This window comes from Pseudophryne corroboree, chromosome 1 (genome assembly GCF_028390025.1).
Source record: "Pseudophryne corroboree isolate aPseCor3 chromosome 1, aPseCor3.hap2, whole genome shotgun sequence".
Taxonomy (NCBI): domain Eukaryota; kingdom Metazoa; phylum Chordata; class Amphibia; order Anura; family Myobatrachidae; genus Pseudophryne; species Pseudophryne corroboree.
In genome coordinates, this window is record NC_086444.1 from 838,388,810 (window position 1) to 838,404,408 (window position 15,599).

The 15,599-nt window shown below is 40.5% G+C and overlaps 1 protein-coding gene across 9 annotated transcripts in view; it reads left to right on the top strand.

Annotated features, from left to right (window-relative positions):
* WDFY3 (WD repeat and FYVE domain containing 3) overlaps nucleotides 1–15,599 on the top strand; it is a 462,687-nt gene that overhangs the window by 443,458 nt on the left and 3,630 nt on the right. For all 9 annotated transcript variants that reach the window (XM_063919895.1, XM_063919894.1, XM_063919893.1 and 6 more), the window contains 13 exons: nucleotides 1,526–1,632; nucleotides 1,956–2,109; nucleotides 2,870–2,961; nucleotides 3,900–4,112; nucleotides 4,979–5,126; nucleotides 5,993–6,147; nucleotides 6,282–6,440; nucleotides 7,635–7,814; nucleotides 9,096–9,278; nucleotides 10,383–10,479; nucleotides 10,591–10,923; nucleotides 12,999–13,110; nucleotides 15,120–15,317. In XM_063919895.1, the coding sequence (XP_063775965.1) occupies nucleotides 1,526–1,632; nucleotides 1,956–2,109; nucleotides 2,870–2,961; nucleotides 3,900–4,112; nucleotides 4,979–5,126; nucleotides 5,993–6,147; nucleotides 6,282–6,440; nucleotides 7,635–7,814; nucleotides 9,096–9,278; nucleotides 10,383–10,479; nucleotides 10,591–10,923; nucleotides 12,999–13,110; nucleotides 15,120–15,317 (2,131 nt within the window). The remainder of the gene's footprint in view (nucleotides 1–1,525; nucleotides 1,633–1,955; nucleotides 2,110–2,869; nucleotides 2,962–3,899; nucleotides 4,113–4,978; nucleotides 5,127–5,992; nucleotides 6,148–6,281; nucleotides 6,441–7,634; nucleotides 7,815–9,095; nucleotides 9,279–10,382; nucleotides 10,480–10,590; nucleotides 10,924–12,998; nucleotides 13,111–15,119; nucleotides 15,318–15,599) is intronic.

The following is a 15,599-nucleotide window of genomic DNA, read 5'->3' on the forward strand; positions in this document are numbered from 1 at the left end:
ATTGGGATCTATTAAGGTTCAAATTTCGGCCCTGTCGATTTTCTTTCAAAAAGAATTGGCTTCAGTCCCTGAAGTCCAGACCTTTGTTAAGGGAGTGCTACATATACAGCCTCCTGTGGTGCCTCCAGTGGCACCGTGGGATCTCAATGTGGTTTTGGACTTTCTAAAATCTCATTGGTTTGAACCACTAAAGAAGGTGGATTTGAAATATCTCACATGGAAAGTGACCATGCTTCTAGCCCTGGCTTCGGCCAGGAGAGTGTCAGAACTGGCAGCTTTATCTTACAAAAGCCCATATCTGATTTTCCATTCGGACAGGGCAGAACTGCGGACTCGTCCGCATTTTCTCCCTAAGGTGGTGTCAGCATTTCATCTGAACCAGCCTATTGTAGTGCCTGCGGCTACAAGTGACTTGGAGGACTCCAAGTTACTGGACGTTGTCAGAGCATTAAAAATATATATTGCAAGGACAGCTGGAGTCAGAAAATCTGACTCGTTGTTTATATTGTATGCACCCAACAAGATGGGTGCTCCTGCGTCTAAGCAGACGATTGCTCGTTGGATCTGTAGCACAATCCAACTTGCACATTCTGTGGCAGGCCTGCCACAGCCTAAATCTGTAAAGGCCCACTCCACAAGGAAGGTGGGCTCATCTTGGGCGGCTGCCCGAGGGGTCTCGGCATTACAACTTTGCCGAGCAGCTACGTGGTCAGGGGAGAACACGTTTGTAAAATTTTACAAATTTGATACTCTGGCTAAGGAGGACCTGGAGTTCTCTCATTCGGTGCTGCAGAGTCATCCGCACTCTCCCGCCCGTTTGGGAGCTTTGGTATAATCCCCATGGTCCTTTCAGGAACCCCAGCATCCACTAGGACGATAGAGAAAATAAGATTTTACTTACCGATAAATCTATTTCTCGGAGTCCGTAGTGGATGCTGGGCGCCCATCCCAAGTGCGGATTATCTGCAATAATTGTACATAGTTATTGTTAACTAATTCGGGTTATTGTTGAAGGAAGCCATCTTTCAGAGGCTCCGCTGTTATCATACTGTTAACTGGGTTTAGATCACAAGTTGTACGGTGTGATTGGTGTGGCTGGTATGAGTCTTACCCGGGATTCAAAATCCTCCCTTATTGTGTACGCTCGTCCGGGCACAGTACCTAACTGGAGTCTGGAGGAGGGTCATAGGGGGAGGAGCCAGTGCACACCACCTGATCTGGAAAAGCTTTACTTTTTGTGCCCTGTCTCCTGCGGAGCCGCTATTCCCCATGGTCCTTTCAGGAACCCCAGCATCCACTACGGACTCCGAGAAATAGATTTATCGGTAAGTAAAATCTTATTATTAGTAATTAAGCCATAGTCAGAACTTCTGAAACATGTAGAAAAGACTCTGTAGAGTGACTGAACGAGGCCGGCATGTATAATACATTTTCTGCTAAACGGGTCATTATGTGGCTATCGCCTACTAAATACATTTTGGCAAACACCACAATACGTTTTAATATTCTCATTTTTTTCACATAGGAGAAACACCCGCGTATCACTATGGGACCCATTATAGCTCTGCTATGATTGTAGCATCTTATCTAGTTCGAATGGAGCCATTTACACAGATTTTCCTCAGACTTCAGGTATGTGTCCTGAGTAATATATAATGTATATCATGCATAGTTATTAAGGGTATATGCAGATGGGCTGTTAACACAAGGAGTAAGCAATATAAGCTGCTTCTCATCCTATATTCTCCCGAATGCCTGTGTGATGGTCCATTCGATAAACATATGGAGCTATGATCAACATTCCATTCTGTTCATCAACTCAAGCAGATGGCCAACGCAGGCTGAGGCCCATGTGCATGCACCACAAACAAATGAATCGTGGAAGACAATTATCTTGTTATATAGTTTAACATTGGGGTATATTACATCACAATTGTCCATATTTTCTTTCACAGGGTGGCCATTTTGACCTGGCTGATCGGATGTTTCACAGTGTGCGCGAGGCCTGGTACTCTGCATCCAAGCACAACATGGCCGACGTGAAGGAACTGATTCCAGAGTTCTTTTACCTACCAGAGTTTCTTCTCAATTCCAACAACTTTGATCTGGGTATGGTTAACTTATTAACAGCTTGATCACATTATCAGAAATTGGATTATTAAAGGGAAATTTTACTAAGAAGCATGATGTGGTTGGAAAAATGAAAGAAAAATGTAACTTTTCAAATAGTCTATTTTTGTAAAGTGATTGGACACCCCTGTAGCTGTAGTAGTGGTATGTTTACTTTCTGAGTAGCCAAATTCTTTGCACTTGGAGGATACTGATAATTGTGGACCTCACAAATGTGGGTTCTGTTGTTGCCACCGAGCGTAACATCAGGCCTTCCTCCCTCCTCATCATGTTGCTGCTTGAGTCATCCAATTTATAATGCTATGTTGACTGACTGAAGCACTGGTAGTTGGGAAATGCTTAAGGTGCTAACGTGAATAACACATGAAGTCCTCATAACTGGGCTCTATATTATTTTATTGTGAATGTTATGTGTACTATTTAGGATGATTACATCTAAACTTTTGTACTAAATATTAAGAAGTTTTCCATCTGAACAAGTTAGTATTAATTGCAGTGTCACTGCTTCCTTACATTAGATGTTAGTTTACCATATTTAGAAACTACATTTGAGGCACAGTTTCAGTAAAAGGTGAACATTTAATATTCTGTTGAGAAGCAGCGGGTTTTGGGTGAGTAAAATTTACTTTCTGCAATATCAAATAATGATATGTTAGTTTTCATGTATTCATTTTAAGCATAACTTTGTATAATATGAATTAATGAATACACTGATATATTATGTCAATTATTTATTTAGGCTATAAACAAAATGGAACAAAGCTTGGTGATGTTATACTGCCACCATGGGCTAAAGGAGACCCAAGGGAATTTATACGTGTGCACAGAGAGGTAACGCAAAAATAATAATGAATTCTTGCTGCATTTTTCATGTACACTGTTTTTGTATATTTTAATGAAAGGCTAATGCACTTCTGTTAGTAGGAAATATATGTAGTCTAAGTCAGACAGACATGTAATAATGGTTGTGCACCTTGGCTGTGTTACATAAACAGCTCAGCGTTGATAATATCTGACATAGATCATCAATTACTTAAACACATATTGATGCAATCAAACTACAAGAAAAAATGTTGAGACTCCAATTTGTAGTGTGAAAAGCTATTATCAATAAAGATAAGTCAAGGCGGCCATTTTATAGGACACAATCGTACTCCTGAAAACGCAGTTTGTACATTTTAAAAAGTGCATGTCTCATGAGTCAGGAAGAGCCTAAGTGATATATGCCAAAATACTATTCAGTTGTAGCCTCATCTATGGATTAGATTACTTTATAGAGTGAGGCGACTTTGTGGCCGTCTTTTAGTACATGCTGCAAGTTTTTTTTTGTTTGTATTTGACATTTTTTTTTTTTTTTAATTGTCATCATTGGAATATCCAATATAACTACATGCTATTCTTTATCCTTTGATCTTTACCCTATTTTTTAAATAATCTTTGTACAATGGTTGTGTTGGTTGATTAAATAAATAAGTAATAATTTTTTGCACACCTGCATTGGAAAGTTGGAATAAGTGTATTTATCTTCTTGCTTCAAATCATAAAATGACGTTTTTTAGATAGGATAAGGCATTAGCATTCTTTACAAGGAACCCCTTGAGAGTGAACAGGAGAATTGTTTTCTTTATTTTTTAAAGTGATTTGTTTTTTGTTGTGTGTTACTGATTATTGCAACTGTGAGCATGTATAAATATACAGGAGAATGTGTAGCATTTTGTGCAGACAATGTGCCACAGATTTCAGCATGAAGCTTGCTACTGTTCATTCAGGCCTTGGAATGTGACTACGTCAGTGCCCACCTGCATGAATGGATAGACCTGATCTTTGGGTACAAGCAGCAGGGGCCGGCTGCTGTGGATGCTGTCAATGTCTTTCATCACCTCTTCTACGAAGGTCAAGTGGATATCTACAACATAAACGACCCTTTGAAAGAGACGGCTACCATAGGCTTTATTAACAATTTTGGGCAGATTCCCAAGCAGGTAAATTAAAACCTGATTTGCATAATCTAAAAAGTATTTATGAAGGAAAGAATGGAAGCCATTTTATGTGAACTTTGTGCAGTTTTCTGTGTAGTGTTACTCCTGCCTTCATAGATGTGCTTGGACCCACAAAAGCAGCCTGTTGAATTGGGTACTGAATGCTTTTGTTATATCTTAGGGGGGCGAATTCAGTTCAGCATTATGGCCACAAAGTGGCTCCACAGTGATCATGTAAAAGCACTTTGCGGCTAGTAATATTAACAGTTTCCCTTGTAGCCTATAGAGGCGTGCAGTAAAATTGGCGCATTTTGACTATCATAATATGACATTGCACCGAAATTGAATTCTCCCTTAAGGGGACATGTACTAAGCAGTGATGAAAGTGGAGAAATAAGCCATTGGAGAAGTTGCCCATGGCAACCAATCAGCTGTTCTGTATACTTTTTTAGTATGCAAATTATAAATGGTAAGTCAATGCTGATTGGTTTCCATGGGCAACGTCTCCACTGGCTGACTTCTCCACTTTTATCACTGCTTAGTACATCTCCCTCTTAGTCTGTAAATGCAATAAAACAAATAGATAAAACTATTATCGATATTGAGCTTGCCTCATTTTGAATGATTAATCAGCCTGTTTCTCATAGTAAAAGGTGTTTTGCAGTCACAGTGTGTAAGTAGCAATGTTACCTGTATCAACAAGCCAATATTTTCCCTAACTCACAGAAATGTACAAAATTCCTAAACCATCATTTTTTTTTTCTTTTGGACTTTTTCCTCTGGTAAACTTAGAACAAATATTTAGCTCCTTTTTATAACTCATTTTGTAAGACAGAACTGATCATTGTTTTCCTCCTGTCTTTATTCAGTTATTTAAAAAGCCGCATCCACCAAAACGCGTCAGGAGTCGGATGAATGGAGACATGTCCTCAGTCTCTATGCCCGTGGGATCTGCATGTGACAAGATATTTTTCCACCATTTGGACAATCTAAGGCCCTCTCTAGCTCCAGTGAAAGGTAGTGGCGCCACATCTACATCTTAGAATGATCTATCAATACCATGACTTGGTAGAAATAGGATTTATTTTGCTATTTGGAGCAGTTAAACTCGAACATACAGGCCAGTAAATACAAACTGTTAATATTACGTATTTGAGGTAATGTCCCTAAGCATGTGGCAGTTTATACATTACTGTGGTGCTTGCCGCTTCCTGAAAAATGGCACTGTTTAACTTAGTGTATGCTTAGCTTTTTACACTTGTCTAATGCACTGCTTTAGAATGGACACATTGTGACATTCCCCCCACTGTGTGGGAGCCTTATAAGTCTTAGAATTATTTTTATGTGCTACCTCTAATGATTTATAGAACAGATTTTGCCAGTTGTGAATTTGGCAACATCCCTATATTAAGTCTATACAGGTTGAGTATCCCTTATCCAAAATGCTTGGGACCAGAGGTATTTTGGATATCGGATTTTTCCATATTTTGGAATAATTGCATACTATAATGAGATATCATGGTGATGGGACCTAAATCTAAGCACAGAATGCATTTATGTTTCGTATACACCTTATACACACAGCCTGAAGGTCATTTTAGCCAATATTTTTTATAACTTTGTGCATTAAACAAAGTGTGTCTACATTCACACAATTCATTTATGTTTCATATACACCTTATACACACAGCCTAAAGGTCATTTAATACAATATTTTTAATAACTTTGTGTATTAAACAAAGGTTGTGTACATTGAGACATCAGAAAACAAAGGTTTCACTATTTCACTCTCACTCAAAAAAGTCAGTATTTCGGAATATTCCGTATTTCGGAATATTTGGATATGGGATACTCAACCTGTACTTTCATTGTCTTTTTCCAAGAACTGAAGGAGCCGGTTGGGCAGATTGTGTGCACAGATAAAGGGATTCTGGCTGTAGAGCAGAACAAGGTCCTCATTCCTCCTGCGTGGAACAAGACGTTTGCATGGGGCTATGCAGATCTCAGCTGCAGACTGGGAACGTATGAGTCCGACAAGGTTTGTAGCTGTCACCGACTTTTTCCACAGTGATAAAGGACGTTATGGTCTTTATGACATATTACCAGGTAAATAAAATATCTGGATCCCACCTGTAATCTGCTTTGGCACCATGTATATGCCTTGTCTTGCAGGTTGTCGTTGTCTACGAATGTTTATCTGAATGGGGACAGATATTATGTGCCATTTGCCCAAACCCCAAAATGGTTATCACTGGGGGAACTAGTACTGTGATTTGCGTCTGGGAAATGGGAACGTCAAAAGAAAAGGCGAAATCACTCACTCTGAAGCAGGTTAGTAAAAGCACTTGTCATGGAGTGGAAAAGCTGTTTGCCGACATGTTAATTAAAGGTATTACGTTTCATGTCTGCATGACACTGCCATCTCCTGGCTGTACTCATACCTTTCTAAGCATTCTTTCTCTGTCTTCTGTCATGATTCCAATTCTCCACAACTTCCACTAACAGTAGGTGTCCCCCGAGGTTTTGTTCTTGGACCTCTGCCATTTTCCCTCTATACGTCCTCTAGGTAATCTCATCAGCTCTGTTGGCATCCAAAATCTATGGCGACGTCTCTGCTATTTTCTCTTGGGGATGTAGTTATGTGACCGACTGTCAAGAGGCCGACGGTCGCATAATTTCCCTCTGCATCCCAAACAACTAAAATAACGATAATCTGCATGCCGACTACAAGGGACTATTCCCACTCATGGGTGTCCATGACACCCATAGAATGGGAATAGAACCTGTGGCGAGCACTGCTCGCCAACGAGCCTGCAGCCCAATCCGATGTCGACATATCGTCCGTTCGATCGAACAGATAATATATCAGTCAAAGGTGCACCCAGCTTATGTGAGTTCTACCCAAAAGATGGGTTGAGATTCTATTTTAGATTGGTTGTTTGATTCTTTCTAGCTTTGAAACATTTACCCTATCATAAAGGTGTACTAACTTGTGCTATGATTGACTGACTTGTATTATTTTTTATTTTGTCATTAATGAAAATGTTATTAGAATTCTGTTAAGGGAGGTACACACAGAGAGATCCCTGCTTAAATTCTAAGCAATCTGACTAGACTGCTTAGAAATTAAGCACGTATCTCTCCGTGTGTGTGCCCATCACTGACTCTAGATTTGGCATGTATGCCAAATCTAGTAGATCGCTCACTCCACTGCTCGCGCTGTGTGTGAGTTAGGGGAGAGATGTATGCTGAGCGGTCGTGCTAGATCGCTCAGCACACATCTCCCCTGTGTGTATGGGGCTTTAGTGAAATTGACTTCCTTTTTTAAGAAAAAAACAAACAAAACATACAGTGAATCTGCATCATTCTGTTAACCTGGGGATCTATGGGACACCGTATAGTTTCTGGTTTATGTGGTGTTCCATGCAAAATGTAGCTAATGCATTCTCAATGGAAGATATATGCAACAAGGTGAGTAGAAAATAACATGGCCATCCTATACATTTATCTTTGTGTGATTTGCAGGCTCTGATTGGACATACAGACACAGTGACATGTTTGACTGCCTCGCTAGCCTATCATATAGTCGTAAGTGGATCACGTGACCGCACATGCATCATCTGGGACCTGAACAAACTGTCATTTGTGACCCAGTTACGAGGACACAGAGCTCCAGTGTCGGCTCTCTGTATAAACGAGTTAACAGTGAGTGTCTGTGTGGCTATATGATATTGTTAAAAACAGATAATAAAATGACGTTTCAATAAACATTTGAAAATGTTTCTTTAAAAATGATTATCTGCTAAAACTGACACATGTGCACTGATATCATCTCTACGCAGATGATACTCAAATCTACCTTTCCTCACCTGACCCCTCCCCTGCTCTCCTCACTCCTATCTCCAACTGTCTCTGCTATCTCCTCCTGGATGTCCCAGCGCTTTCTCTAACTTAACATGTCTAAGACTGAGCTGATCATCTTCACCTCTCTACAAAACTTCAAACGGGCTCTCAAGACCCACTTTTTCACCAAACCCAGCCAACTCTCCTCCTAACCCTCTTGTCTATGCTCACTGTCTACCCCTTCTGTGTCACCCCGGTATGTTAGCCCTTCACCTTTTAGATTGTAAGCTCACAATAGCAGGGACTTCTTTCCTCATGTGCCTTTCCTTTTCTTACACAATCTTATACTGCATACTCCCTTTGATGGCACCTAACCCCGGGTTTTCTATACCTGTCCTATATTGTCTTGAACTGTAAGAGCTGTTTTCTTGTTTGCTCATTTGAATATGTTCTGTACTGTGTAATGGGTGCTGCGGATCCCTCGTAGCACCATATAAGTAAAGGATAATAATAATAATAATAATAATAATAATAATAGCCAGCAGTCACAGTGGGTATTATGTCCTAATGAAACATTAAACTTTTTTTTGACTTTACATACAGTTACAGAGTCCCCCAGTATAGTATACTGATGCCTGTAGGACATAAGTACGGTCCCATCATTTAGGTGTACTTAAGCACAAAACTGAATAACGTTCTACTGTTGAGAAGTTAGTTTAACACATGCCAATGTGTTATTGCAGGGCTATTTCATGCTAGGAAACCACACATCTCGTGTTATACCACAGAATATGTTTCACATGGCTTTTCTCAATCTATAGTCACCTCATCATGACCACAGAGATTGGAAGAGATAAACACTGGCATAAGAAAGGTTTAGTAGGTGTAATGTTTTACACATATTTGAATGTACGTGAAATCAATGTTTACTAAACAGTAGTGACTGCACAAGAGGATTGAGGAGAGCATGATTTAATAAGTAGATATTGTAGTTTTGGAATGACTATAACCTGAAATGGGGTGTCAGGGGGAGTCAGTTTCTAAACCCTTTAAGAGTTGTACCTTTTTTTTCTTTCCACTGTTAATTAGACAAAATGTTAGACCTACAGTATATAACACATTATCCTTTCCTGCTGTTTGTAGGGGGACATAGTGTCATGTGCCGGTACATACATACATGTCTGGAGCATAAACGGTAACCCCATCGTCAGTGTGAATACGTTTACCGGAAGAAGTCAACAGATCCTGTGCTGCTGCTTATCGGAAATGAATGAATGGGACACCCAGAACGTTTTTGTCACAGGACATTCAGATGGAGTCGTCCGTGTAAGTGAATGCTGCCGGCATCCCCCCGCTATAGTGCATTTGTTCACATATTAGATAGTAGCTGTAAAACCAATCTTCGTAATTGCACATTCAGGAGCTCCAGATCTGTGTCACATTTTCTTCATGTACCAGACAGAGGCTCCTAGAGACATATATCCAGTGGGAGCAGGGTGTGCAGAGCAGCCCACCTTGCACCCACCATGTTACACTGCTGCCACTGTGCAGCAGAATTATACAAGTACTGTATAAATGCAGCAAAGCACTCCATAACCAATCAGATTGGCGCTGCTTAGAGGCTCTGCCCTTCATCTGCCCAGCTGCTCTACTCCTTCTGGATAGTTTGAGAGTATGACTTAGGGAGATAGTCAATTATGTTCCGTTTTCTTCGACCAGTCGAAAAAAAACGGCACTAATTCGACACAGGGTATTCAGTTGTGGGCGTTTTCACACGTTTTTGAATCCATTTTTCGCCCAGCTGTTTGTCTTTTTTTTTTTTTTTTTTTTTTGTCAAATCGTCATGGGCAAAAATTGTGCCAAACAGACGAAATTCTCCAAAACATGTGTATCAGCGATGAATTCGCAGATACATGTGGTTTTCGCCAGTGCCGGATTTTTCGACCAGTCGAAAAAAACGGCATGGGCATTGAATAGGTAGAATGTAAATTCAGACTAAAAACTGACAAAAAGTGCAGTTTTTCAACTGGTTGAAAAAACTGCACTAATTGAATACCCCCTTAGTCTGCATTCCTTATAGCTGAGTGCAGTATAGGTGCCAGATCTGCTGTGGAGAAGATCTGTTTGTAGTAAAGTTCCACCAGGCCGGGATGAACTTTACTGCTCTCTTTTATCACTTTGCCAGCACTACAGGGAGATATATGATCATTCCCTACCTCAGGAGCTCTGTGGGGGCTACTAGTAGGCCTTGCACACACGGGGCCTGTCATTTCTGGAAATGCTGCTAAGTTAATAAGATGTTCTAAACTCCAGCGTAAGGTTTTATCTAATTTATATATCTCATAATTATATATTAGTGTTATTTCCCTCTTTAATGTGATTTTGTTACTGTAGTATTCCACTAAATGTACTTTTCCCCCTCCAATTTAGTTTTGGAGGATGGAGTTTTTACAGGTACCAGAGACCCCAGCTCCAGAACCTGCTGATACCATGGAAATGCCAGATGAATGCTCAGAAACACATTTAGGTATTTGCTACCTTTTTTCCCCAAAAAATCCTTCCCCATCATCAGCTTGGGATATTTTTCTTAACTTTCAAAGACATACAGTGCAGTTATTACTTATTTTCTGGCAAACAGGTCATGAAGCTCAGGATGACGACAGCAGCGACTCAGATGTAGAAGACCAAAGTTCAAGCCAGGATACTAGGTCAAAGGACATCCAACCTCAACCTGGCAATGTCACCCACCGGCCTAGGGCATCCTCTGCTAGGGCTGGATTAGCAGCATGGTCAGTAGACAATGGCTCTGATGACTCCAGACGTTGGTCAGATCAGCTGAGCTTGGATGAAAAAGATGGCTTCATCTTTGTAAACTATTCTGAAGGTCAATCAAAAGTACAGTTCCCACAAGTCCAAAGTGGTGGTCAAACGACTCAGCCCGAAATCCGGAACTATAACAAACTGAAAACTGGTAATTGCCATCACTTTTCTACATTCTGTAGCTTCGGTTAGCTAATCATATAGCTAAGTCAATTTTTTTCAATTCATTTAAAGCAGCTTGAGAAAATATATAACAAGTATATATACAGGCGCTGTGATGAGTGTGTTTCTCCTAGCAGCTGGATAAATAAGGGGTAGTCAAACCCTTTAAATACCAAGAAGAAAAGAAAAGATATACAGCGCTAATTGACACAGTGAATTCTAAAAGTATAAGTATTTAATATAAAAAAATTATGAATAAAAATTATTTTAGACAATTTAAAAAACCTACAATCTAAGGTATAATATGTCTCAATATTGACTTCAGGTGGACTAGAAGATCTGCTTATACTGACACCAAGTATGCTGGGCACTCATCAACATAATTGAACCAACACATATACAGTCATAATAGTGGACCAGATGTGAGATAATTCATCCAGTTGGATGTGGTTACCGAGTCTGTGTTCCGTTTAAAAGAGGCTCCCGTAGAGTGCAAGTCCGTGTGGCAACGGCAACAATTGTTGGGGTCCTGGTTCACAGTTCACTCGGAACTCCGTGTTCCATTGAGTGGGTTCTCCTATGGATATAGTAGGCAATAGCAATGCCAGTAGGAGTCCTGGTTCACGGAGACAGGAAGAAACAAGGTCCTGGCTGTAGGTGGTGGCGTGATGATGGTGCTGGTCAGCAAGTGTCCACACAGGTCTTTACCTAACGCGTTTCGCTGCTCCAGGCAGCTTTGTCAAAGCTTTGACAAAGCTGCCTGGAGCAGCGAAACGCGTTAGGTAAAGACCTGTGTGGACACTTGCTGACCAGCACCATCATCACGCCACCACCTACAGCCAGGACCTTGTTTCTTCCTGTCTCCGTGAACCAGGACTCCTACTGGCATTGCTATTGCCTACTATATCCATAGGAGAACCCACTCAATGGAACACGAGTTCCGAGTGAACTGTGAACCAGGACCCCAACAATTGTTGCCGTTGCCACACGGACTTGTACTCTACGGGAGCCTCTTTTAAACGGAACACAGACTCGGTAACCACATCCAATTGGATGAATTATCTCACATCTGGTCCACTATTATGACTGTATATGTGTTGGTTCAATTATGTTGATGAGTGCCCAGCATACTTGGTGTCAGTATAAGCAGATCTTCTAGTCCACCTGAAGTCAATATTGAGACATATTATACCTTAAATTGTAGGTTTTTTAAATTGTCTAAAATAATTTTTATTCATAATTTTTTTATATTAAATACTTATACTTTTAGAATTCACTGTGTCAATTAGCGCTGTATATCTTTTTATTTAAAGCAGCTTGTTTGAGATCTAAGGGTATAATTACTAAGTCGATGTTGATCAATTTTGGTCGATATTTGATTAATTTTGTGTTTCAGGTTCCAAATCACACATTTACTAACATGATTTTTTTTTTAACATTGTTTCAAAAAAAAATAAAAAATAAAAATCATGTGTTAGTAAATGTGGGATTTAGACACTGAAATACAAAATCGACCAGACAACGACCAAAAATCGTCTCAGATCAACTTTTAGTAAATATACCTTTAAATCCCACATTTACTGACAGATTTTTTAAATGTTTTTTTAAAATTATGTCAAAAATCATCTGTTGGTAAATGTGTGATTTAGACCCTGAACCACAAAATCAATCAATGATCGAGCAAACATCGACAAAAAATCAATCAACATCGACCCAAATTGACTTTTAGTTAATATACCCCTGAATGTATTATGATTACAAAAGCAGTATTAATCACCTTTTATTGAGGTTATTGTAACTTTTACGTTATATGTATGGATGGCAGTAACTATAGGCCTAATTTAGGTTTAGGCACCACCGGGGAGGGTTAGGGTTAGGCTGGGAAGGAGGGGGGTTCCGGTTAGGATGCGGGAAGATTGGGGGAGGGTTAAGCAGATTCTCTGCTTTGGGATATCGGTGTTGGTCATATGACTGCCAGCATCCCGTCCGGGGGTATATCGTATATTTCCCATATAATGTGGTGTGTGGCTCTTTGTCTCATGCATGTTATGTTCTGTATTTCAGGATACAGGTGGGAACGGCAGCTAGTATTTAGAAGTAAACTTACTATGCACACATCATTTGATCGGAAAGACAACGCTCATCCTGCAGAGATCACTGCACTAGGGATTTCCAAGTGAGTGTCAGTAATTCAAATATACTGTAACCATGTGACTGTAACCAACATTACTGTGGAAAGATGGGGATTCTTTTCATCCCTACGTGAAGGTGTGAGGAATCTGTAAACTGCACATGCACTCCATGCAGTGAGTAGCAGAGAGGTAGGACATGATGAGCTGGTGACCTACTTATGTTCTCGTCTGGTAGGAGGTTCATCTGCTTCTCGCCCGGGACCACTTATGTCTGGCTAATCAACCTGGGATACGTTTTAATTCTTCTGAAGTCACCACTCAGTACAGATCTTCCTATATTCCTGTGCAGTACAACAGAAAATTCTCTATGGGAAGCCACTCATTCCTTTTCCTCCACAGGAGTAGTTACTCTGGAACAACAGAAAAGTTTAAATTTTTACTCAAATCTATTTTTCTGGTCTAGAAACCAGATTTTTCCTTACAACCTATTCTGAACTTCCTAAATGTCATGTTAATGGATGTGTTCAAGATAAAGAGCCCGATTCAATTCATCTTTATTTTATTTTCACACATCACACATGTACTGTGATGGTGCTGCTGCTCCAGTCGCAATGTTGAATTAGCCGCAGTCTGATTGACAGGCAGAGACGGAGAGTGAGTTTGAAAACTGAGGATTACAGAAGTCGGGCTGTATCGTCATATGCAGGATCACTGGGCTCTGCAGCTGGACATTCTAAGCAACCTTAGGATTGCGCAGATATCCAATGGCCCACACAGTGGAGATCCAATGTTTTGTCTTTGGACACAAGTAGTGGGTCTGAGAAGCTGGCAGTGGGTCTCTGCAGCATTAGCATAAATTCTCTGATTCGATGCGACCAAAGACGCAGCACTGACCCGGACTGCGTCCACCTCTGAAGCAGGCCCAGAGTCCATGTGGGCTTTCATTAATAGCATGGAACAGGTCAAGTTCATTGTGTCCATGGACATCAAGGACACTTGCATGTTCCAGTTGGGAGGGACACCATTTTCTGTACAGGCTAAGGTGAATGGACAGCCTGGACCTTTGAGACTCATGTTTGTATTCTCATACATAAGAAATGCAGCTTGTCCAGTGGATGATCTTGCTGTAGGCACAATCCGTTCTTTGTTTACAGGGACTAGTGAAGTCTCTGTTGTCTCGCATTAGATCATTGTGTATTAGTTTGTAAATAAGGTCATAATAAGCAAATCAATCTACAGTACTAAAACCTGTGTGTGTGGGCTGCTTCAGTCTCTGGTTGATGGGGGTTCGGTATGGATTACCGGTGGGCGGGATGACGGCCGTCAAAATCTCGACAGCGACGGGGCGAGCGCTAAGAATTCCCTTGCGGGCTCACTGCTCTCGCCACAGGATTTATTCCCACTCTATGGGTGTCGTGGACACCCACGAGTGGGAATAGCCCTGTTGCACTGGGATTTCGGCTGGCGGCATTACCAGCTGTCAGGATTCCGGCGTCCGTATCCTGACCGTCGGGATCCCGACAGCCGGTAAATTAAATGCATCCTGGTTGATGGTACTCATTAATGGATTGTTTATTTGTTTTCATAGAAAGTAAATAGAATCCACTGAAATAGAATTGACGATACAGATTTTTTTTTTTATTTCAAAATATATATAGATTACAGGTTCAGTATCCCTTATCCAAAATTAAAAATCGCACATTTTTGGGTCCTCTACTGAGATAATGACATATATATTATATATTATGTGTATATATAGATATATTATATAGATATATAATGTAATATACATATATATATGTGTCATTATCTGAGAAGGGGAACAAAAAATGTGTGATTTAATTTTGGATAAGGGATACTCAACCTGTATATATTTTTTTTCAAAATGATCTAAGATACTTATACTTATAAGTTCAAGTACTTTTATCCAAGATAATTGAGAATATTATTGATTATCAAAAAGTTAAATGCCAGCAGCTATCTTTTGGCATAATGTATAGATAAGGCAAACAAATCTACATCTGTGATGATTCCCTTTTACCATGTTCTGCAGGGATCACAGCAGGATACTGGTAGGAGACAGCAGAGGAAGGGTGTTCAGCTGGTCTGTAAGTGATCAACCCGGCCGCTCTGCTGCTGACCACTGGGTAAAGGACGAAGGGATGGACAGCTGCTCAGGATGTGCTGTGAGGTTCTCCCTGACTGAGAGGCGACACCACTGCAGAAATTGTGGCCAGCTTTTTTGCCAAAAGTAAGTCTTTTTTACTCACGATTTGTTTCTAGCAGCTCTGAAAATGTATCCGGTTTCTCATCCTACAGAATCTATATGTAATACATATAGGGTGGTATCCAATTAGCCGCAAACATAGACCAAGACTAATGGATTCGCCGGGTGCTATCCAGTTACCTCCGATACCCGGCACTGTACAGCATAATCCCTGATACCCAGTCCTCAGAGCTGTGATAACACATAGGTGCAGGAACTTATCCCGGATCCCATGTGTTATTGGCTGAAAGCGCCTATAATTGGATA